Raw genomic sequence first — 22,611 nt, 5'->3', positions numbered from 1 at the left:
AGCTGCCAAAAGATGGCCAAATGCAGACACTAAAGCTTAAAGCAGAAACAAAAGGAAAAGACATCACTGAGCACACAAAGACACTGGGCGAAGGGTGGTAAACCACTGGGCAGGGAGACTGGACAGCACATGGGTGAAGCAGAAAAGGGGCACTTACGCCACGGGCCCTAAAATCTGGCTAGAGCCTCTGCGACCCAGGTACCCCCGAGCCCAGCCTGCTCCCCTCAGCCACACCTGTCAGGCCAGACACAGACAGACGGGCATTTGTACAGGCAAACAATAGCTGTGCCAGACTCCCTGCCCTCCTGGCACAGGGCAGGCCAGCTGAGTTGGAAGGGGGTAGCTGCTGCCTTCAGCCCTACCCCCACCTCCCCAAGGAGACAAAAACAAACCCAGAAGGGTCGAGCCAGGACCTCTCAGCCATTGCTCTACCAGTTTCAGAAACCATGACAAATCTACTCAGCGCCTACATCCTACATCAGAACAGAGGCTGAACTTTAAAATGGGAACCACTTGCTCCTGTCCACAGAGCATGGGGAGAGCTAATTTTCAAAAAGCACCCCTGTGCATCTCTGACGGAGAGACACACCCCCAAACACAGGGAACGCAAACACAAGGGAATCACATCTCATCTGTCCTCTCTCTGACTCAAGGTCACAGTTCCCGGGCCAGTGGGACAGAGCTAGACCCTTCTCCACCTTCTCTGGTGCCCTGGGTGTTTCCCTAGGTACTCTTCAACCATCTTGCAGTACCTAGGTGACCTCTCTAAGGCTTCATCCCCCTATGCCCAGCTTCAGTGCTTTCCTGGATACCTATTACCCCTAAAATCTTTTTGGATGGCCCCAAACCCCAGCTTCCCAGAGGAACCCCAACTCCTCAAGTCTCCCAAACTATTCTAGTTCCCCTTCCTGCTCCCTCAGCCCTGCCCTCCTGGTCCTGCACACAAAGCCAGCCACCTCTCTGGTACTCAGAACAAAGGCGGCCTCTCTCCCCACTCCCCATCACATACAGAGTTCAGGAAAACCCACGGTGCTCCCGCCTCCAAAGCCATCCCCAGAGCTCTGATCTCTGGCCCCTGCTTTGTTCTGAGGGCCAAGACACTCAGGGCTCAGGAAGATCGGGAGAGGAGATGAGGGGTCTAAAGATGCAAAGAGCAGCTTTAGGCTAGACAGGTAGGAAGTAGGGCAGAGAGTACTGAGGGCTGGGGAACCAGCAGGACAGAAACAATGAGGGGAAAAAGGAAGTGCGGAGGGCGCACAGATAGATCCTATGCCTGCGGAAGGAAAAAGGGGCAGGTCGAGCTCGAATTCTCCCTTCTGTGAAAATGTCCTAAGAGTAAAAAAAGAGACGGGGGAGGACAACAGATTTCTGCCCTGACCCATCTCCCTCACAGGTCTCAGGGAAGACCATGCTCCTCAAATAATCTCATTTCCAGTGGGCCTCTACTTCCCACCACAGTATAAAAAGAAAGGAGACAGCTGGTGTGCTTGGGGAGGGGGAGGGGGAAGATCCAGGGTTTGTTGGCTGAGAACCAACTCCCCCACTTCGGTAACCACAGCTTTCCGGAGGTGTCCCTCCCCTTCCGACCAGCTCAAACTGACAACCTCCCTCCTCCCCAAGGTCTCCCTGCCCTCTCAGAACCAGTCTCTGGTCCCGGTCCCAGTCAGATCCCCCAATCCCACCTTCATGGCTAGTCACAGGATAAAGAACCAGGTTCTAGATTTCCAGTTACCATGTTATGTAAAAAACAAAAACAACAACAACAACAACAACAACAAAACAGGGCATGAGACGCCAGGTGTCTGGATTAGAGAAAGGCCCTCCAAGAATGTCTTCATACAGTCTCACAGATCTGCCCCCCAAGCTCCCCCATGACTTTCCTTTTTAGGGTGGAACCAAATTTCCGTGCTTTCAAAAAGGTCCCATTCCCACCTCCCCTGGCTCTACTCCAGGGTCTCGCTCAAACGGTTGAAAAAAATAAACAGACTTTGGGAGCTGGGGCCTGGCCTGTCGCTGGGGCTGATAAGAGCCTGTCTGCCACCCCCACAGTTCACACTTCAGTCACCTCACCCTGGAGCTACTAAGAGTCCTGCTAGCTTTCCTTCCGGTTAGCAGACTCCCATCCCAAAAAAAGAAAAGCCTCAAACTAAGCCTCCCCTGGGCTAGCCAACCTACAGACCAGCTTCGCGGTTAGCACCAAGACAAGAGTCGCTAAAGCCTGGAACCAGGAGGAAGGGAGAGAGAGGGGTTTCCATCCCCAGAGTGGCTTCCCAGCCTGAACATAAATGATCTGCTTGGCTGGCTGCAGAAGGGTCCATGAGCTCCCAGGGAGAACAGGGATTCGGATTAAAACTGTTCCTGCCTTTCCTTTCTGAGAACCTTATAATGTGGGTGCCCTGAGGAACTGGGAGGCCCCATCAGCCAGCACCAGGTCCCTCCCGGCTCCACATTCGGCTACAAGTCCTCCGGTTCAACACTTCCTGGAGACTGAGGTATGGAAAGTCATGGCATTTGGGAGTGGGCCTGAATACAAAGGCAGGAATAAAGGGCACTTGCAAAAGTGCGGCGGAGGGGTCGTCAAGCAGTCTGTGCTGAGAATTACACACCCAGGACCCAGATGACAGGTGAAGGGCCCCCAACCCGAGGCCATAATCAAAATATGGCTGAGGGGAGTGGGTCAGCCAAGGCGACTGGAGAACCAGGAGCCTGTAAGATGACGGAACAGATTAAGGGTGGGAATTACTCTGGGTTCAGACACCTCGGCGCTCTGGATGGAAGAAGGCATCCCAGCTACACAAAGGCAAGCTCCCTTCACCTGAGGGAGTCGGCCTGGCCTGGCGGGGGAAATGGGCTGTCGCTTGCTGTCCTGACCCCAGCCACCCGCCCACCCCAGGCAAGAACTGAATCACAGCTGGAAAGTCCATCGGCGAGAAGAGGAGGAGCTGACTTTTGTCTTGGAGGGGCGGGAAGGTGGGGGAGGGAGCTGGGAAACCACCCCCTCCCGCCCCCTTCAACCGCTGGTGGGGACAAAGGGGGAAACGACCGAGCCTTCGCTGGGGGGCACCGCCGCGAGCAACCAGGCGGAACTGGGGCGCGGAAAGGGATACCCAACAGCGTCGCCCCTAGGAGCCCGACACGCACGACCCCCTTTTCCCGCCCGGTCCCTTACCAAACCAACTTTCTTCCGAGCGGCCCAAAACACTCGGTCCCGCCGAACCACTGATGACCCAGCTCCGCTCTCCTGGAAGCCAGCACAGAAGCTGCGCGGGTGCTGGAGACGCGGGTCACGTCGCGGTCCCCCAGCCCCCTCCCCACGCGCTCGCAGCCCCACCCACCCCGTCCGGCCGCTGCGCGCTGACTCCCGCTCACCAGAGCGGGCGGCGGGGGGAGATGGGGCGCGGGGTGGAGGCCCGAGGTCGGCAGGGCGCTCGGTCGCAGAGCCAGCCCACCTTGGTCGCCAGCTCTTTGCTCCGGTCGATCCGCGCGCGCGTGAGGGATTCGATCCGAGACATAATCCAACGTGAGCCGCGGTCGGACGCTGCGGACCCGGGCGTCCAGCTCCGGCGGGGGAGGGGTCCGGCCGTACGCGTCGGCCTTAGGGACAGGAAGTCTGAGTCCCCTAGCCCCGGCACCCAGCGCCAGTTCCTCAAACCCTAGTCTCCTCCCTCACCCGGGCTCAGGAAGGGGGGAGGCGGAGCGGAGGCAGGGCGGGGTACCCGCGCACCGGACGGGACGCCAGGGTTAGTGTGGCTATGGGCTGGAGGACAAGGTCCTTGGATAGGTTCGAGGCGTCCTCTGCCTTTTCCCTTTAGCGCTTAGGGACATGCTCTGACCTCAGCGACCCTTCTTAGTTCGCCTCTCCCTAAAAAAACACTGGTACCCATTCCGAGTAACTTCACTCTTAAAAGACCCTCCGGTTGGAAGATTCTGTCGCTTACCTCGTCAGCCGCTGGGGGAACCAGCCTTAAGGGCCTATCAAACAGACTTGAGTACACAGATCTTTTTTACAGTTGAGGACTGGTGTGACCAGAGGGAGGAGGAAATCAAAAGGGAACTAGAAGCTGCACCAGTAAATTTCACTCCCTCCCCCCCCCCCAAAAAAAAAGTGAGGAGCCATTTTCAAAGATCACAGGAGAGGGTTCCGCACCACCACCGCAAGCTTCTCACACCTCTGGGACCACACTCCGACGTCATTCCCAGCACCACCTCTGCCAACCACTTTGGCAGTGAAGTGAGAAGTCTGCACCTTTCCCGAGGCTGAGGAAATCCTTCCTTGTGTCTGGACACCAGTTCCTGCCGCTGCCAATTCAACAAGACCTGGAAGACTCGACACAACCTGCCCTGGTCAGGAAGTAGCTGGAGTTTGCTAAGGAGTGTGGGTGGCTTTTCATCTCTTTGGACCTTTTGCGTCAACCTGAGTTTCCTGCCACCGGGGAAATTCTTTCTCCAGTCTGTTTCCACTTTCAAGGTCTCCCACTGCCCTGTAAAAACCAGAGCACCCTGGGACAAAACTTTGTAGAAATTTCAGGATCCTGCCTAATCTAGTCCCAAAAGGTGTGTGGTGAGATGGAGACCAGGGAAGGGAATGAGGCCCCGCCCACGACCACTAGCTTCCAGGCCTTCTCAGTAGCCTACCCAGACAGAACGCTGCTGAGCTGCAGGTTTCCAGCCCAACTCGGCACTGGCACTCTCGTGGTGCCAGTTTTAGCCTCCATCTCTATTTTGGGCTCCACTGCCTCAACCTTGGCTGTGCTGGTTGGGCTCCTCACCCCTGAACCACGCTACACATTCCTCTGACCTATCCCCTGCGTAGCAACTCCCTCACCTTCTGCACCCATTCTCCTGCTAAGATCCTTTTATAGTAAAGGCCGGGGGGGGGGGGGGGGGGGGGGGGAGCTAAGCCCAGGCCAGGCTAGCTAGAAGCAGAAAGGACTTTCCCAGGCAATTCTGCTTCCTCTAAAGGAAGCCTAAGGACAGCCTTAGGAGCATCTGACTCTGGGACTCCAGACTGGCGCTCCTCTAAGAGACCAGTCATGCTAAGAAATGTATTAACTTTAAAAACAGACTCCTAGCTGCCTGTCTTTACCACTGGGGTCTCAGAGACCTCTGTTAGTCTGGAACATCACTTTTCTCCAAGGCCCGGGCCAGAAAGTGTTGTTAAGTCAAACCCTGAGTGAGCAAAAATCTAGGATTTGACCCCAAGACTCTTTGAGGGACTGGCCAGTATATAAAGTCCACATGGAACGTCTGACCCCCAAGCCTTTTACTGTGTTTTCCCATCCCACCCATTCTCACCACTGCTACCCGATTCTGAGCTCTGAAAACCAAACCTTAACCTCCTGTATTTAATGAGTTATGTCCTCAGCTTGACTCAGTTTCTGGTTTCTGCACCCTCAGGAACAATGAATGTTTTCCTTACTCCTGGGTCCTCCCTTTTCCCAAGCCCTTTCATTCCAGCCCATGTGATCCTGTCCAGTGAAGCCTTTCAGAAATTGTTTTTATATAGAAAAAAAAAAAAAGAAACCCTCTGCCAAAATCTAAAAGTAGCCAAAGCCCTCGTTGAACCATTTAACTTAAAAAAAAAAGAAAGAAAAGAAAAGAAAAAAGTACCATTCCTATTGCCAGCTAGGAAGGGAGGGAAGGGTCTGGTTTCCGAAGGGCCATTGGAGGAACCAAGAGTGCCTCGAGCTGTCTAGACTCAAGACACACTGTCCACAAATCGACCTTTCTGCTGATTAGTTTGGGCCTTAGACATGACTTGGGGATGACTAAGGCATACATGACCACAGTGGCTTCCCAGCAAGAGCTGGTGGAGGAAGGCTTTGGGTTCAGTCACAGGTTTCTTGAGTGCTGCTCCTCAAGCAAGCTGAGGTCCTAAGTGACCCAGCTCCTAGGTTCTCTTGTCTGTGAAATGGTGATTAATGTGTAGCCATCGCCTGTCTCTGCCACAGCCATCCTAAAAAGCTCTACAAAAGTGGGATGCCAGTCAAGTGGGGAGGAACAGGCTACCTCCTCCTCTCCATCCCTAGTAACATGCAGCCCTGGTATCACAAAGCAGCTAACAGCTGTCTGTAACTCCAAGATGTTACAGCTCACACGGACATACATGCAGGCAAAGCGCCAATATACATGAAATAAAAATAAATTATATATAAAAAAAGATTGTGATATGTCCTCTCATGTCTCCTCTTCATCACCTTCAACTCCCTCTCTGGGAAGAAGGTCCTAGCAACGGATCTGCTTCCATCACTCCCTTGCCTGCCCAGCTGAGGAAATCCTGCCCTCAGAGTCTGGCCCCCGGAAGAACCCTGCTTTGCACTTGGCTACCATGGTAACAACCTGACTGGAGTGACCCATGGTTCTGCCAGCCGAATAGGATGGTGTGTCCTTCAAGCTCCCCTCAGTGACCAGAGGCCACCTCAGGTTGGAAAGCACATGCACACTAGTGGAAAAGGAGAGGGAGCCTGCGAGCCTGGAGCTCAGAATCAGAAGGCTGGAGGCAGGATAATGAAGGCCAACCAGGCTGTAGGACTGAGGAGTAACTGCCAAAGAAGGAAAAGGAGAAGGAGAGGAGAGAAGGAAGGAAAAAAGGGAGGGAGGGAAGGAGGGAGGGAGGGAGGCAGGCACCGCAGGTAGGTGTAGTGGTGGATGCTTGGGGTCCCAGCTCTTGAGATAGACACAGAGGATCAAGAGTTCAGGGTCATCCTCAGATATACAATTTAAGGCCCACCTGGCCTATATGAAACCCTGTCTCAAAGATAAATAAATATAAACAATGGCCATGTGTGGTGTCTCCTGCCTAAAATCCAGAATCTCAGCCTTCTGGAGGCCGAGATGGGAGGAAAGTCACGGTTGAGGCTGCCTGGCCTACATAGTGAGTTCCAGGGGGGTCTGAGCCACAGAGTTAGACCTTATTTCAAAACAACGAGAAGTTTAAAAAGAAAGAAAATGGAGCCAGGTGGTGATGGCGCACGCCTTTAATCCCAGCACTCAGGAGGCAGAGACATGTAGATCTATGTAAGTTCGAGGCCAGCCTGTTCTACAGGGCGAGTTCCAGGACAGGCTCCAAAGCTATACAGAAAAACCCTGTCTTGAAAAAAAAAGAAAGAAAGAAAGAAAAAAGGAAAAGAAAGAAGAAAGAAAAAAACGGACAATTCAGGCAGGTTGCAGTCAAAGCTCCCTGCCTCACCAGAGTCAAGGGTACCGACCAAGGCAGAGCCGGAGCCGGACACCTTCGCTTCCTGGTGTCCCGCGGCCACACATGTGCCACACAATCACACCCCTCCCTGGCGCCCACTCTGCCTGTGGTCTTAGTTCAACTCCTTCGGTTGCTGTATCCACCCATAAAATTATGAGTGTGTGAGCACTTTGAAAACGCTAACACGCTATGAATAAGCAAAAGGCGTTGCTGTAATTATCATTCTTGTGTCCGATGGGCAAGACTCCCGCTGCCCATCTTAGCTATGGGTGGCCTGAAGTAAAGGAGCCTTAGGCCATTCCTCAGCTCACGGCCCTATTTCTCTCCAAGTTGTCTGCAGCAGCTGTCTGCTCAGCTAGAGGGGAGGGAAACAGAGAAAGGCCGATTTACTGGGACACTCAGAGCTTTGAAGGCACATCATGTGTTCTCTTAAAATGAGAGCCCTGGACCTGCTGAGACATGGGGGAGGAAGAGAAGTGAGGAGGTCAGCAGAGCTATACCTCCTATTTCCTGGACTGCCTCCTACCTTGGCCTTGCCTGTCATGCCCAAGAGGAAACTGAAGGTCCGTCGCAGGGAGGAGCCTGCCCAGGCCCCTGAGTCTTCTTCCAGCTGGTTACCACTGCAAAAAGACAGGGAAGAGGTGAGGAGAGGGAACTGGGAAAGAAAATCGACCACAGGGATGGCAGGTGGCCCATGCCATTGAGGTAGAAATCTGGAAACACACTCCCCGGTTCCCACCTCCTACCTCTTCTGGGTCAGGATGCTCGAGCTTCCAGACTCCCCTATTTATGAGGAAACTCCAGACTCCTCCCAGATAAAGGCAGCCACCCTCTTCCTCTCCAGCTGGAGATGGGAGGGCCCAGTCCCTCTCAAACTGTTCTCCATCAGATGTGGTTGGAGAGAAGGCCCTTGAGGGGCATTTCCCCCTCTCAGAACAAGAGCCCTGTGTAGACCCTCTGCTGTTTGGAAAAAGCCCCTGGGCCTAAAGCCAATAAGAACTGGATTTCCTGGGATTTCATCAGCCCATCCCATGAGCTAATCCTGACCAGAGCCAGGAGGTTGTGTCAGCTAGAGAATTTCAGGATCACAAATCAGAGCCCAGTTCTTAAAGGGCCCATGTGTTGCTCACACAGGCACACTGAGTGAGCTGCCCCATCTAACAAGGCTTTGGCCACACAGGCGGGAGAAACAGGTGGTGATTTTGCATGCTTATTTGTATAGTTCTTGAAATATCCAGCACCCATCTCCATCTCTAGGCTCCACTCCAGGCCGCTCTGCTGGGAATTCTACAGCCCTCAGCTAGCGCTCCTTCGAGTTACTTTCCTTCAGCGGTTATCTGCCATCCACAGCTCACCCCGGTGGCCAGGCCACTCAGCAGCTTCGTGTCACAGACAGCACCAAGCAAATCTCTCTCTCTCTCTCTCTCTCTCTCTCTCTCTCTCTCTCTCTCTCTTTGCTGTTTGTTAGATTCCTTAGGGTTTGGCTCCTACTCCTTTTCTCTCGCTCGGGGAGATGGCTATTTGAAGGCCTCCTCAGAAGCATCATGGGGACAATGGGGAATTTTAAGGCTACAAAATCCATGGCCACACCCATCACTCCTACATCTAGGCCTTTGATGGGCTCAGAATCCCCGAAACTCACCATTTGCTGAGGTCTGTGGCAGAGGACCGGAACGAGTTACCTGCTAATGCACAAGGAAGAGACGCGTTTAGGAAAAGCCAGACAAAGGCACCCAGGCTGCCTTCCCAACCCCCTCCACCTGGATCAGGTTCCCAGGCTGCAGGTGCCTGTGACGCCATTCCTGAGGGTGGCCACAGGGGAGCAGGGACAGAGGGCGGGGTCTGAGGAGAGCGCAGCTGAACAACTTGAGAAGGAGCTGAAGAGAAGAACTAGCTGGACCAAAGGCTTCATTCCCTCTGGTAAACGGAGAGGCCGAAGCTCGGCATGGAGCTGCCCGAAACTCCATTTTTTACTCTTTGTTCAGTTATTTGTGAGTATGTGGAGTGGGGGCAGGCATGTGGAGGTCAGACATTTCTCCTTCCCAGGGATTGAACTCAAGTTGTTAGACTTAGGGGGAAGCACCTTGACCCAGTGAGGCATCTTGCCAGGCCCTGCATGTGCCATCCTCAGAACAGAAGTGCACTTCTAGAAACTGTCCCCCATTTCTAGTGATGGGGAGCCTGGAAAGACTGCTTGTATCTTGTGTCCCCCTCGTTGGCAGGCAGGACAGTCTCAGGGACACTGATGTCCTGAATAAGAACCCTCACTTGAAGGAATTTTTGGAACCCCAAGGGTATGTAACTACATACAATGCAGGTGATGGAGACTGAGAACAGCCTGCTCTGCTGGGCACTGCTGGGGACTGCTGGGCACTGCTGGGCACTTCTGGGCACTGCTGGGCCACAGTGGTTTGAGTTCCACTTTTACTTACCATCTGGATCTAAGCAGTCCAAGAGGAAATTGATGCCGCTCATGGACACAGCCTTGGACAGCATGCCAGGGGCCTAGTGAACCAAAGAGGCAGCAGATAGCAGGCAGGAACTCTGACCCTGGAATTGTGCAGTCCTCACACGAAGGCCACGCGTTGTCCACCTTCTCAAATGTGTTCCCTTGCCCACAGTTCAACCCTTCCACCAGGCCTCCCAAGATTCCCCACACCCAATCTGGGTTATTTCACAGGAAATAGTTGGGATATTATTCCGGAGGCCTACCCATTACCCTGGACAGAAAACACAATCCTGTATATTTTTTCATTGTTATTTTTTGTGTTTCAATTGTACATGTGTCATAGCATGAGGTGTGGAGGTCAGAGGTCATTCTCAGGGTTTGTTTGTGCCTTCCATCATGAAATCTAGGGATCAAACGAGGTTGAGTTCTGTACAACAAGCACTTCTGTTTGCTGAGCAGGTCTGCCAGCCTCTCTCTTTCTTTCTTTCTTTCTTTCTTTCTTTCTTTTTGTTTTTGTTTCTTTTTAAAGATTTATTTATTTATTGTGCATACAGTATTCTGCCTACATGGCCTGCAGGCCAGAAGAGGGCACCAGACCCCATTACAGATGGTTGTGAGCCACCATGTGGTTGCTAGGAATTGAACTCAGGACCTTTAGACGATCAGGCAGTGCTCTTAACGACTGAGCCATCTCTCTAGTCCTTGTTTTTTGTTTTGTTTTGTTTTGTTTTGTTTTGTTTTGTTTTTCGAGACAGGGTTTCCTCTGTAGCTTTGGGACCTGTCCTGGAACTAGCTCTTGTAGACCAGGTTGGTCTTGAACTCACAGAGATCTGCCGGCCTCTGCCTCCTGAGTGTGCCACCACTGCCCAGCCCAACCTCTTTCTTTTAAACTTTATTTTGAGAAAGGGTCTTAGGTAGCTCAGGCTGGCCTTGAGATTATCAAGTAGCTGAAGATGACCTTGAATTTGTTTTTTGTTTTGTTTTGTTTTTTGCTTTTTTGTTTTTGAGCCAGGGGTTCTCCGTGTAGCCCTGGCTGCCCTGGAACTAGCTCTGTAGACCAGGCTGGCCTCAAACTCAAAGGATCTACCTGCCTCTGCCTCCCAAGTCCTGGAATTAAAAGCCTGTGCCAATCCTCTACCTTCTGAGTGCCGCAACCTCAGTAGGCCTGTGCTACTAGAGCTCATTCGAAAACTGGGGTGTAGTTTCTTCTTGTTTTTTTAAATCATCACAGAAATATGGAATATATTCTGGGGGGCACAATGAGATGTTTTGATATATGTATACCCATGCTTGCTTTTTCTTGAGTGCTCTGCATGTACACCTGCCCACCAGAAGAGGGCATCAGATCCTACTATAAATGGTTGAGAGCCACTGTGTGGGTGCTGGAAATTGAACTCAGGACCTCTGGAAGAGCAGTCAGTGCTCTTAACCTCTGAGCCATCTCTCCAGCCTTTTTTTTTTCTATTTTTTAAATTAGATTTTATTTTGTGTGTGTGTGTATGTGTGTGTGTGTGTGTGTGTGCGCGCGCGCGCGCGCACCTGTAAAGGTCAGAGGACAACCTACAGGAGTCAGTTCTTTCCTTCTACAATATGTATCTTAGATATTAAGCTCAGGTCATCAGGAGTCGTTACTCACTAAGCCATATCCTGCCCCCTTTTGCTTCCTTCGTGTTTGTGTTTGTGTACGATTGGTTTGAGACAGGATCTTCCTGTGTAGTTCAGGCTGGTCTTACATTCATGATTCTGTTACCTCAACCTCTCTAGTGGTGGAATTACAGACCTGGAGCACCATATCTGACCCTAAGGCTGGTTTCTCTTCTTTTTTTTTTTTTTTTTTTTTTTTTTTTTTTTTTTTTTTTTTGGTTTTTCGAGACAGGGCTTCTCTGTGGTTTTGGAGCCTGTCCTCGAACTAGCTCTTGTAGACCAGGCTGGTCTCGAACTCACAGAGATCCACCTGCCTCTGCCTCCCAAGTGCTGGGATTAAAGGCATGCGCCACCACTGCCTGGCTCTCTTTTGATGTAGGATCTCTTGTGTAGCTCTGACTGACCTGGAACTCACTAGGTAGACAGGCTGGCCTCGAACTGAGAGAAGTCTGCCTGCTTCTGGCTCCTGAGTGCTGGGATTAAAGGTTTATGCCACCACAAGCAGCTACAAATAACAAACAAAATGAAAACTCTAGTTTGTTTTTTTTTAATGAAAGACAGAGCCCAAACTGACAAAAATCATCAGATACACAATAATCATAGTCAAAATGTCTAAAGGACACATTCAGTGCAGGGCAGGTAAGAGCATGGGCTGCTTCAGGGTCGTGAAAATGAAATCACCAAGGGCCACATGAAACTTCCTGAAAGTTCTAGATTCTTCCTCACCCTGCACAAAGATATGTCAAATGAGTGATGGACCTTAAAATAAAATCTGGAACTTTGCTGGTGGTGGTGGCACACACCTGGAGGCAGAGGCAGGCAGATCTCTGTCAGTCTGAGGCCAGCCTGTTCTACAAGAGCTAGTTCCAGGACAGCCAGGACTGTTACACAGTGAAACCCTGTTTCAAAAAACAAAACAAAAAAACCTGGAACTTTGTGCCTGGTGGTGGCACACACCTTGAATCCTAGCACTTGGGAGGTGATATCAGCAGAGGCAGGTGATATCAATAAGTTCAAGGCCAGCCTAGTCCGCAAAGTGAGTTCCAGAACTGTTACACAGAGAAACCCTGTCTCGAAAAACAAACAAACAAACAAACAAAAAAAAAACTAGAACTTTAAAACTGTTGCGAGAAAAACCACAGACACAGTTTAAGACCCAGGCACAGGCAATTAGGCGCGCTGACCCCCCCCCCCCCTCCATCCGTGGAGCGCCAGGAGTCACAGGCTTATAGCACCACGTCTAGTTGTTTGTTTGTAGTTGGTTTTGTATTCTGTTGCTTTTACTTTATTTTTGCAGTTTGTTTTTATTTTATTGTGTGTGTACCACATGTGTGCAAGCTCCCGAAGAGGCCACAAGAGGGCGCTAAATCCCCTGGGGCTGGAGTTATAAACAATGCAAGCAGATAATATTGGTCTCTGCCAGTACTGTTAACTGCTGAGCCACCTCTAGCCACATCCTCAGCCCTGGGCAGAGGACTCTCTTTCTGTAAAGGACAGGAAATAAAGCGAGAACGGACAGGTGGAGTTACGTGAAGGTTGGAAAACTTCAGCACAGCGAGGAAAACAGACAACCTACAAGTGAGAGAGAGCTAGACGTGCAAATAATGGGACTAATATCTAAACATAAAGAGAAAAAGCAGGCATGGAGAAAAGAATAATCAGTCAATAAGTGGACAAGTGAACTGGTCACAAATGACGGTACACTTACAAAAAAATGTTGAACACCCTTAGCCATCGGGACAGGGAAATAAAACCACACTGAGACTATATCTTACCCCTTTCAAAGTGCTTATCATAAAAAATAATAATAATAAATGAATAAAGGGGGCTGGAGAGATAGCTTAGTGGGTAAGATTGCTCTTCCAAAGGACCTGGGTTCAATTCTTAGCACTAACATGTCAGTTCCAGGGGGTCTGACACCCTCACACAAACACACATGTGGGCAAAACACCAATGCACATGAAATAAGAATAAATAAATCAGGGGGCTGAAGAGATGGCTCAGTGGTTAAGAGCACCACCTGCTCTTCCAAAGTTCCTGAGTTCAATTCCCCAGAAACCACATGGTGGCTCACAACCATCTGTAATGAGATCTGGTGCCCTCTTCTGGCCTGCAGGCAGAGTACTGAGAATACTGTATACATAATAAAAAAATAAATATTTTAAAAAAAAGAATAAATAAATCAATAAATCATTAAAAATGTTAAAAATAATAAAGAAAGAACAAAAGAAAAAAAGAACTGGGCCGTGGTGGCACACACCTTTAATCCTAGCACTTGGGAGGCAGAGGCAAGTGGATCTCTGTGAGTTTGAGGGCAGCCTGGTCTACAAGAGCTAGTTCCAGGACAGGCTCCAAAGCTACAGAGAAATCCTGTCTCAAAAAAAAAAAAAAAAAAAAGAGAGAGAGAGAGAGAGAGAAAGAAAAAAAGGAAGAAAGAAAGAATAAATACTCTAAGACCATCGTGGTAGTGCATAGCTTTAATCCCAGCACTCAAGAAGCAGAAGCAGGCAGATCTCTGAGTTTGAGGCCAGCCTGGTCTCCAGAGTGAGATCCAAGACAGCTAGAGATACACAGTAGAGAGACCTCTCTCAATAGAAGAAGAAGGAAGAGGAATTAAAATAGAAGGAACAATTTCCAGAACAAAATGAGGGCTGGAAAGAGTGATCAGTAAGTAAATCCTGTGTGAGCATATACCGAACTTCATCCCAGGAACAATGGAAAGGTGGACGGAGAGAACTAATATCACAGAGTTGTCTCTGACCTCCATAATAATAAACTTAGGGGGAAAGTATATGGCTTAGGATGTAGCTCAGCCAGTGGAGTGCTTGTTCAGCATAACCAAGACTTGATTCCCATCCCTAGTACCAGAGAAAACCGGCATGGCAGTCTATGCCTAATATCCCAGATCTTGGGAGGTGGAGGCTGGAAGATCAGGAATTCAGGGTCATCCTCCACTACATAGAGACTTCCAAGATAGCCTGGGCTACATAAGATCCTATCTCAAGGGGGCTGGAGAGATGGCTCAGAGGTTAAGAGCACTGCATGCTCTTCCAAAGGTCCTGAGTTCAATTCCCAGCAACCACATGGTGGCTCATAACCATCTGGCCTGCAGGCATACACACAGACAGAATATTGTATACATAATAAATAAATAAATATATAAAAAAAGGTCCTATCTCAAAAATGAAGTATAAATAAAATACAAATGAGTGACTGCAACAATTTGCCACAACACAGAGATAAAAGATAAATAACAACATCACCGTGAGCCATGTTGTCGGGCACGAGGACATACCCCGTGAAGTTAATGAGCCCTGTTGTCGGGCACAAGGACATACCCCGTGAAGTTTAATGCACAGGAGACTGAGACAGGAAGATCACAAGCTCGAATCAGCCAAGACTGTCTCAAACACCACACACAAGAAAGAACAAGATCTAACTTTATAAAGTATGTCATCATTGCTTTTAAATTCAGCAATAAAGACATATTACACTATAGATAAAATATACATTCGTATTAAGACAGTTTTTGACAAGGGAAATGATAAATATTTATCATAATGTTACCTATGGTGGGAAGGAAAGGAAGGACTAGAAGAGGACTCAGTGGGTGGAGCCTGTTAACCTAAGTGTGAGCCTTAAAGGCTGGGTAGTGGGTGGAGCGCAACACCTGAAAGCTGTCCTCTGGTTCCCACATAGACCCCGTAGCATGTGTGTGCATGCCCAGGCACGTAAAATGAATAGATGTTAATAAAGAAGAAAAAAGATAATCTAAACTTGGAGGCACACATCTTTAATCCCAGCCTGTGGGAGGCAGAGGCAGCCTGAGGGTTCTGGGAGGCCTTTCCAGAGCAGCCTGGTCTACAGAGCGAGTTCCAGGACAGCCCCTGTCAGCCGTCAGCAAGGACGAAGGGTTTGTTGGTGATGTCGTGGGATGGGAAGGGTTTCGGCTTTGGCTTTGACCCTTATAAATCTTGTCTTGTAAAATCATATTTTAAAAACAACAAAGCAGCCGGGCGATGGTGGCGCACGCCTTTAATCCCAGCACTCGGGAGGCAGAGGCAGGCGGATCTCTGTGAGTTCGAGACCAGCCTGGTCCACAGAGCTAGTTCCAGGACAGGCTCCAAAGCCACAGTGAAACCCTGTCTCGAAAAAAAACAAAACAAAACAAAACAAAAAAAAAAACAACAACAAAGCAGAGCTGGGCCGGGCGGTGATGGTGCACGCCTTTAATCCCAGCACTCGGGAGGCAGAGGCAGGCGGATCTCTGGGAATTCGAGGCCAGCCTGGTCTACAAGAGCTAGTTCCAGAACAGGAACCAAAAGCTACGGAGAAACCCTGTCTCAAAAATCCAAAAAAAAAAACAAAGCAGAGCTGGGATAGTGGTTCATGTCTGTAATCCTTGCTCTTAAGACGCACGGAAATCGTCACAAATTGGAGGTGAGCCTGGTCTACATGCCAAGTTCCAGACCAGCTAATGCTACATAGTCTCCAGACACAAAAACAAAACAGAAAAGACCGGGTGTGGTGTGTCCTGTTGTCCCAGAGCTAGGAGGGGCAGAGGCAGGAGGACTGGGGGGCCAGTCTGCTATATAAAATAGATCTATCTCTAATAAAATAAATAATGAGATAACACCAAAAACAAAGGGAAACTCGAAGCATATATCAGTGGCTGTAGCCAGCTGCAGAGCAGAGACAGTTGCAGCTTAGAAATTCGGGGCCATAGCCGGGCGATGGTGGCGCACGCCTTTAATCCCAGCACTCAGGAGGCAGAGGTAGGCGGATCTCTGTGAGTTCGAGACCAGCCTGGTCTACAGAGCTAGTTCCAGGACAGGCTCCAAAGCCACAGAGAAACCCTGTCTCGAAAAACCAAAAAAAAAAAAAAAAGAAATTCGGGGCCATGGAGGTGGCTGTGCAGTTATGAAATGATTGCTACACAGGTGAGAGGACCGGAGTTCAGGTCCCAGCACCCCACAGCCAGCCAGGCATTGCACGCACAGGCACGTGCGCCTGCACACACTGTTAAAAGATCAATTTTGGAATGAGATTTTGCTTATAGATATCATCTGCAGCCCCTATCTAACCCTCATTGAGTCAGACTTTTGGTCTGCAGGCTTTGGAGGAATGCCACAAGGAAGAAAAACAAGAACCCCAAACCCTGAGACAAAAAGACTATTAAAGCAAGGCCTTAAGGATTAGATGAGGGGAGGAGAGGTCTGCAGCAAATACGGGAGCTCCAGGTGAGAAGACATCTTGTGATACCAACAAGGGAGAGAGTAAGATGAGAAGAGAGAAGGGAGCAGCTGGAGAGATGGCTCAGTGGTGAAGAGCACTGACTGCTCTTCCAGAGGACCGGGTTCGATTCCCAGCACCCACATGGTGGCTCAGAACTTTTGTTCCAGGGGATCTGACAGACACTCACACAGACATATATGCAGGCAAAATGCCAGTACACATAGAGTACCAATAAATAAGTTATTTAAAAAAAAGAAGGATGAAACAAAAAAGGAAAAGAAGAGAAAAAATATTTCCTGAACTCACATCAGAGGGCCAGCCTCTGGCTCGGGCAGCCCAATGCCTTTCTTCTAACAACTGCGACTGGAAGGCAGCTTTAGCTCTGATATGGGGAAGATGAGATAAATGCACCAACTGCCAAGTGAAGAAGATCTAGCAGTGAGAACCTGCTCTTTATCCTCTCACTTATGGGAGAGTCGGGAGGAAATTTCCAGAGCAGAGTGGAGGAAACCAGGAGCCGGAGTAAGATGAGGTCCTGCTACTTGGCCTAAAAGGGTGGACATAGTCTCTTTCTCCCAGCCAACCCTTTCTTTCACAACACTGAGGGTCAAATTGGGCTCCTGGGCAACTGGGTAGTTCAGGAGGGGATCTCAGCACAGGCTTGAGGCTCTCTGGAGTGCAGGATACTGGCTTGTGTGTCAGATGTTGCTCTCAGCCTCCGTGGTCTTAGAGCTGGGAACACCATTACTAGCTGTGCTTCCCATTCGGAAAGCTTTGTTTTCTACCCTTCCTCTGTTACTGGGGACTAAATCCAGGGGTTCTCTTGATATACAGTGACCCCGGTATTCACCTACACTCGAGGCTCTGTATCCTTTCTCAATCGCTGTTTCTATTGAGATTTTCTTAAAGGGTTGCTGTGTCTCTCAGGGTACCAGATGCTGAGTTTATTCCCACAATAGTAAGTTCAGTTCCAACTCTGGGAAATGTGGGGCCCACAGAAAGAAGTAATTATAGCCATCAGAGGGACAGAGGTCTTATAAGTAAGGGAAGGGGACAGATAGCCGTATCAATACAGAGACAGCGCTACAGAGACAGAGGCAGGCTCCCAAGCGTCGGAGGCGCACACATAGACTCAACAAAGCAGACAGAGGGCCACAGAAGATAGATTCAGATGGACCCAGATGGAGCCAGAGCCAGGTCTGGGCACAGAGAGACTCAGCAGCTGATGGAACAGAAGAAGCCCAGAGTGGTTGCTGGCAGGGGAGTGGCAGGAGGGGAAGCCAGGCAGTGGCCCGGCCAGGGTCTGTCATACCGGGTGGGAGGAGGGTTGACCACACAGCTGCTGCTGCTGCTGCTGAGCTCCCAGAAAGGTGTCCAATTCCTCGTGGCTCTGCAGAAAGGGGTCTTCTTGGGAACCTGGGCATCCCAAGGACTGCAGTCTCCTCCTGAAACACACATTGCCACCACTGCCCTTGTAGCCAGTAGTCAGTGATGGGCACCAGGAACGAACAGTTCCTCAGCCCAGCCTTGTTGTTTGGTCCCAGCCCAGCCCTTCCTGTTAGCATAGGCACAGCTCAAACCCAAACTGAGCTCGATGCTGGCACAGCGGGCTTCAGACAAGAACGACCCCTGCTGGTACAAAAGCAGTACTGTCCTCCAGAAAGGAAGGGAAGGGCAAGCAGAATTCTCCTTGTTTGGTTTCTGATGACAGCCTCCCCTCTTACTCAGCTATGGAGAAGTCAGCGTTCCTTCCCTCTGCATCTGAGGCTCAGAATTAACATCTGTTCATGAAGGGCGGGTGAGACTTTAGACATCCAGAAAAACTATAGACAGGCATCACGAAAGGCACTCGAGACATTCATCCAGGCCTGTGGGAAGGCATTGCTGTTCTCCAAGTTCCCACAAAACCAAAGCTGGGAAGGGCGGGGGAGCTGGAGAGATGGCTCAGCGGTTAAGAGCATTGCCTGCCCTTCCTAAAGGTCCTGCGTTCAATCAATTCCCCACATGGTGGCTCACAACCATCTGTAATGAGATCTGGTGCCCTCTTCTGGCCTGCGGGCATACATGCAGACAAAATATTGTTTACATAATAAACAAATATTTTTTAAAACAACAAAACCAATGCTGGGGCAATGTCCCAGGGGGCATCTCCCTTGTTCAGCAAAGCCCCCTGTGCCCATGCTCAAGGGCTGAAGAATGCTGAACCACTCACCAGAGCTAAGGACTTGTCTACAGTCCATGCCTCGGTGGTGGCTGACCCTGGACCCTCATGGGGATAAGCCCCTCCCCGACCTTCTCTTTTTCTACTTCCTCTTTTTTGGGGAAGTGGTCAGGGATTTTCCAGGAGATAGGGAACACGAGGGTCCCCCTCCCCAAGCTTGCTAAGCACATGCAGAGCTCTGAGTAAGGCAGCTGTCCCCAGCCAGGCATGGTAGCCTATGTCTGTCATCTCAGCACTTGAGAGGAGATTAGGGGGATTGCAAATTTGCAACCAACCTGACCTACCTGAAACTCTGTCACAAAAATAAACAAAACAACTAACAAACTACCAGGCATAAAACTCCAGGTGTTGCTGGCTGCAGCTGCTTCCAGGACATGAGTCGGCCTCTGCCTGAAACCGGTAGGGTGACCGAGCCTGGGGAAACACTACCAACTTCCTTCAAGAAACCTAAAGTTCTTGGGGCCCATTTCCTGTCTGTAAAAAGGAGAGGCTGGGTTACATAATAATCTCCAGATTTTTTGACACCATTGAATGGGACTATGAAACTCAAAGGGGACCCACTCAGCACTCCCTCCCTCCTACTCCCAGCTATCACTGAGGAGAGCCCTTGGTTAGCCTCGCCAGGGCTCATCACAGGCCAGGCCCTGATTCTCCCGAGCTTCAGTCATTTCTCAGAGACCCTTGTTTCTCCAGAGAAATCAGTGGCAGAGGAGGGGGTGGGGCGAAGACACCAGGATCTATTTGAACACTTTCTCCAAGGTTTAGAGAGGGGAAGGGAGGGTCAGGAGGTGCCCTGGGGACTCACCTGCTCATTGGGTCCTGTAAATCCTTGTCAGGTCCCCAACTGTGTCTTTTGAAGGAATCATTGGTGTGGTTATGGGTGCGGAAAGCCCCACATCTTCTAAGGGGTGAGGCGTGGGCGCCATCACTGTCTTCCTGTTTTCTCTTTCTCCCCGACTCTTCCTCGACCTCCTCTTCCTCCAGCTGCTGACTGGATTCAACTTCAGACAGGCAGCATGGAGTGTGGCCCTGGGACACTGGGCCTTCACCTACGAGAGACTCCTCTGGGGCCGATTTGTTCATGGAAGGTACACGGAGACAGCTCTGAACAGAGAAGAAAGAGAAGGGTGAGCAGCATTCTAGAACCTTGGAACCAGGGATGGTGCTACAGACCTTCAAGAAGCTGAGACAGAAGGATGGCCCTGAGTAGGGGCCGGCTAAGCTGGGCTGCATGATGAGGTTTGTGCTAGTTTGGGCTAAGGGTGAGGCCCTGTCTTTTAAAAAAGAAGGAAGCTGTGAGTGGTTGGCACATTCCTTCAACTGGAAAAGCAGAGGCAGACTGGTCTCAGCAAGTTCGAGGCTAGCGTGGCTTGCCTGTAGCAAATTCCAGGTCAGCCAGGACTATATAGTGAAATCCTATCTTTTTATTTATTTATTTATTTTTCAAGACAGGGTTTCTCAGTAGCTATGGAGCCAGTTCTGGGACTCACTGTGTAGACCAGGCTGGCCTCGAACTCATGGAGATTTGCCTGCTTCTACTTCTCAAGTGCTGGGATTTAAAGGTGTGTGAGATCCTATCTTAAGAAAGAAAGAAAGAAAGAAAGAAAGGAAAGAAGGAAAGAAAGAAAGGAGGGGCTGGAGAGATGGCTCAGAGGTAAAGAGCACTGGCTGCTCTTTCAGAGGTCCTGAGTTCAATTCCCAGCAACCACATGGCGGTTCACAACTCAGATCTGGAATGGAATCTGGCATCCTCTTCTGGCCTGCCTGCCATGTAGACAGAACAAATAAACAAATAAATAAATCTTTGGGAAAAAAAGAAAGAAGAAGAAAGAAATGAAGACAGAAAGAACAACCTGGATGAAGACGCACAGCAACCAGGCTCCTTGCGCCCCCACCCCACTATGGCAGAGCCGGAGGATGCAGGGTTGAGTGTAGGCCAACTTTCTGGCTACTAGTCCAGTGTTCTGTCCAGTGGAGACCTTTACTGAGCGTGGTGGCTCATGTCTGTAATCTCAGTGCTCAGACGGCATAACAGGGAAATTGAGAGTTCAAGGCTGCTGTGGGCAACCTTGTTTCAAAATGAAAAACTTTAAAAGAAGATCTTGTTTGTTCATTATTATTCCATCCATTGAGCATTTATATGGTAGGAAGTCATGCTAAGAAGAGCAGATACGGGGGCTAGAGAGATAGCTCAGAGGTTAAGAGCACTGACTTTCCTTCCAGAGGTCCTGAGTTCAATTCCCAACAACCACATGGTGGCTCACAACCATCTGTAATGAGATCTGGTGCCCTCTTGTGGCCTGAAGACATACACACAGACAGAACATTGTATGCATAATAAGTAAATAAAAAAAAGAAGAGCAGATACGGTTTCTGCCCTTAGGTGTTCATACGTGTGTGTGTGTGTGTGTGTGTGTGTGTGTATACATGTGTTCAGACTAAAGCACAATTTAAAAATGCCTCCATAACTACTAAATGCTACAAGAGAAAGTTCACCCAAAGCCTGTGGCCAGGATGGGTGAGGAAAAGGCAGATCTCTAGGAGTTTAAGACAAGCACAGTCTACATACAGTCAATGACAACATAGTGAAACCTTGTCTCAGAAAAAAAAAAAAGGCTTTGTCTATCAGTGAAATGAGTGCATATGACTATCTGGGAGACTCCAGAAAACAAAACAGGAGGAACAGGTTGACTCTGAGCGGGGAAGGTGGCTGGGATCTGAGGAAGGAAGGGAAGCCCTCTGACCTCCACACACGCTCTGTGGTATGTGTGGGTAAATAGTGGGTTCATTTGTTTGTTTATGCATGTGTGACGTTGTGCACACTTGGAGGTCAGAGGACCTTCCAGGAGTTAGCTCTCTTTGTCCTCTTTTTGCTCCCAGCCCCCTCCCAACATCCCCTGACCTCTTAGCTCAGGAAATGGCTCAAGAGACAAGGGAAGAGCCCCGCTGGCTCTCTTGCACTGAGGTCACATCAAGTCACAGGTCTGTTTCTGGTGACAGAGCTAGGAGATTCCGAAACAGGCACTCGAGAGGAAGCAGGCCGAGCAGGAAAAAGCGCTAACCCTGTCTCTTACAGCCCTAGAAGGTCTGTCTCACCACTGACTCACAGACAATAATAGGATAATAACTTAGAGTAACTGGGTGCAGCAGGGGGCGCTGTAGAGCAAAGCTAAACCCTTGCTTTCTCCCGGTGTGATTGGGGTTTGAAATCCATTAGATTTGTAAGTACAACCTTCCTAAACCTCGTGATGGTGGGCTTGCTTCTTTTTTTTTCCTTTTCTTTCCTTTCCTTTCTTTCTTTTCTTTTCTTGTCTCAGAAAATAAGAGAATGATGTTCCTAGCTGGGTGGTGATGGTGTGCACCTTTAATCCCAGCACTCGGGAGGCAGTTCTCTATGAGTGCAAGGCCAGCCTGGTCTACAGAGTGAGTTTCAGGACAGCCAGGACTATTACACAGAGAAACCCTGTCTTAAAAAAATGAAAGAAGCCAGGTGGTAGTGGCGCACACCTTTAATCCCAGCACTCGAGAGGCAGAGGCAGGCGGATCTCTGTGGGTTTGAGACCAGCTTGGTCTACAAGAGCTAGTTCCAGGACAGGCTCCATAGCTACAGAGAAACCCTGTCTCGAAAAACTAAGAAAATAAAAAAAAAAAATGAAAGCAAGAAAATGATTTCCTGACTGTGGTTTTGAATGAGAAAGGCCTCCATAGGCTCGTGTGTTTGAACAACTGGTCCCCAGCGGGTGGAGCTGTTTGGGGAAGGATTAGGAGGTGTGGCTTGTTGGAGGTGCGGCACTGCGGGTGGACTTGGAGGTTTCAAGTCCACTATGTCCAGCCTCTCTCTCTCTCTCTCTCTCTCTCTCTCTC

The 22,611-nt window shown here is 49.8% G+C and overlaps 1 protein-coding gene across 8 annotated transcripts in view; it reads right to left on the bottom strand.

The window, feature by feature from the left end:
* The window catches only part of Arhgef2 (Rho/Rac guanine nucleotide exchange factor 2), a 55,291-nt gene that overhangs the window by 25,588 nt on the left and 7,092 nt on the right, over positions 1 to 22,611 (bottom strand). For 4 of the 8 annotated variants that reach the window (XM_041655343.1, XM_041655344.1, XM_041655340.1 and 1 more), the window contains exons 2-6: positions 19,553 to 19,851; positions 17,839 to 17,971; positions 9,631 to 9,703; positions 8,841 to 8,883; positions 7,725 to 7,818 (exon numbers count right to left, since the gene is read on the bottom strand). In XM_041655343.1, the coding sequence (XP_041511277.1) occupies positions 7,725 to 7,818; positions 8,841 to 8,883; positions 9,631 to 9,703; positions 17,839 to 17,971; positions 19,553 to 19,830 (621 nt within the window). In that variant the 5' untranslated portion in view covers positions 19,831 to 19,851. Of the gene's footprint in view, positions 1 to 3,169; positions 3,302 to 3,369; positions 3,388 to 3,449; positions 3,595 to 4,169; positions 4,225 to 7,724; positions 7,819 to 8,840; positions 8,884 to 9,630; positions 9,704 to 17,838; positions 17,972 to 19,552; positions 19,852 to 22,611 lie in introns of those variants that run through there. The other 4 variants (XM_041655342.1, XM_041655345.1, XM_041655348.1 and 1 more) reach the window with 4 other exon arrangements.

This window comes from Microtus oregoni, unplaced genomic scaffold (genome assembly GCF_018167655.1).
Source record: "Microtus oregoni isolate MIOR12 unplaced genomic scaffold, Mior012 000007F_ref0000211, whole genome shotgun sequence".
NCBI lineage: Eukaryota > Metazoa > Chordata > Mammalia > Rodentia > Cricetidae > Microtus > Microtus oregoni.
Note: the sequence above shows the minus strand (reverse complement) of the source record. Positions and strands in the feature narration are given on the sequence as shown.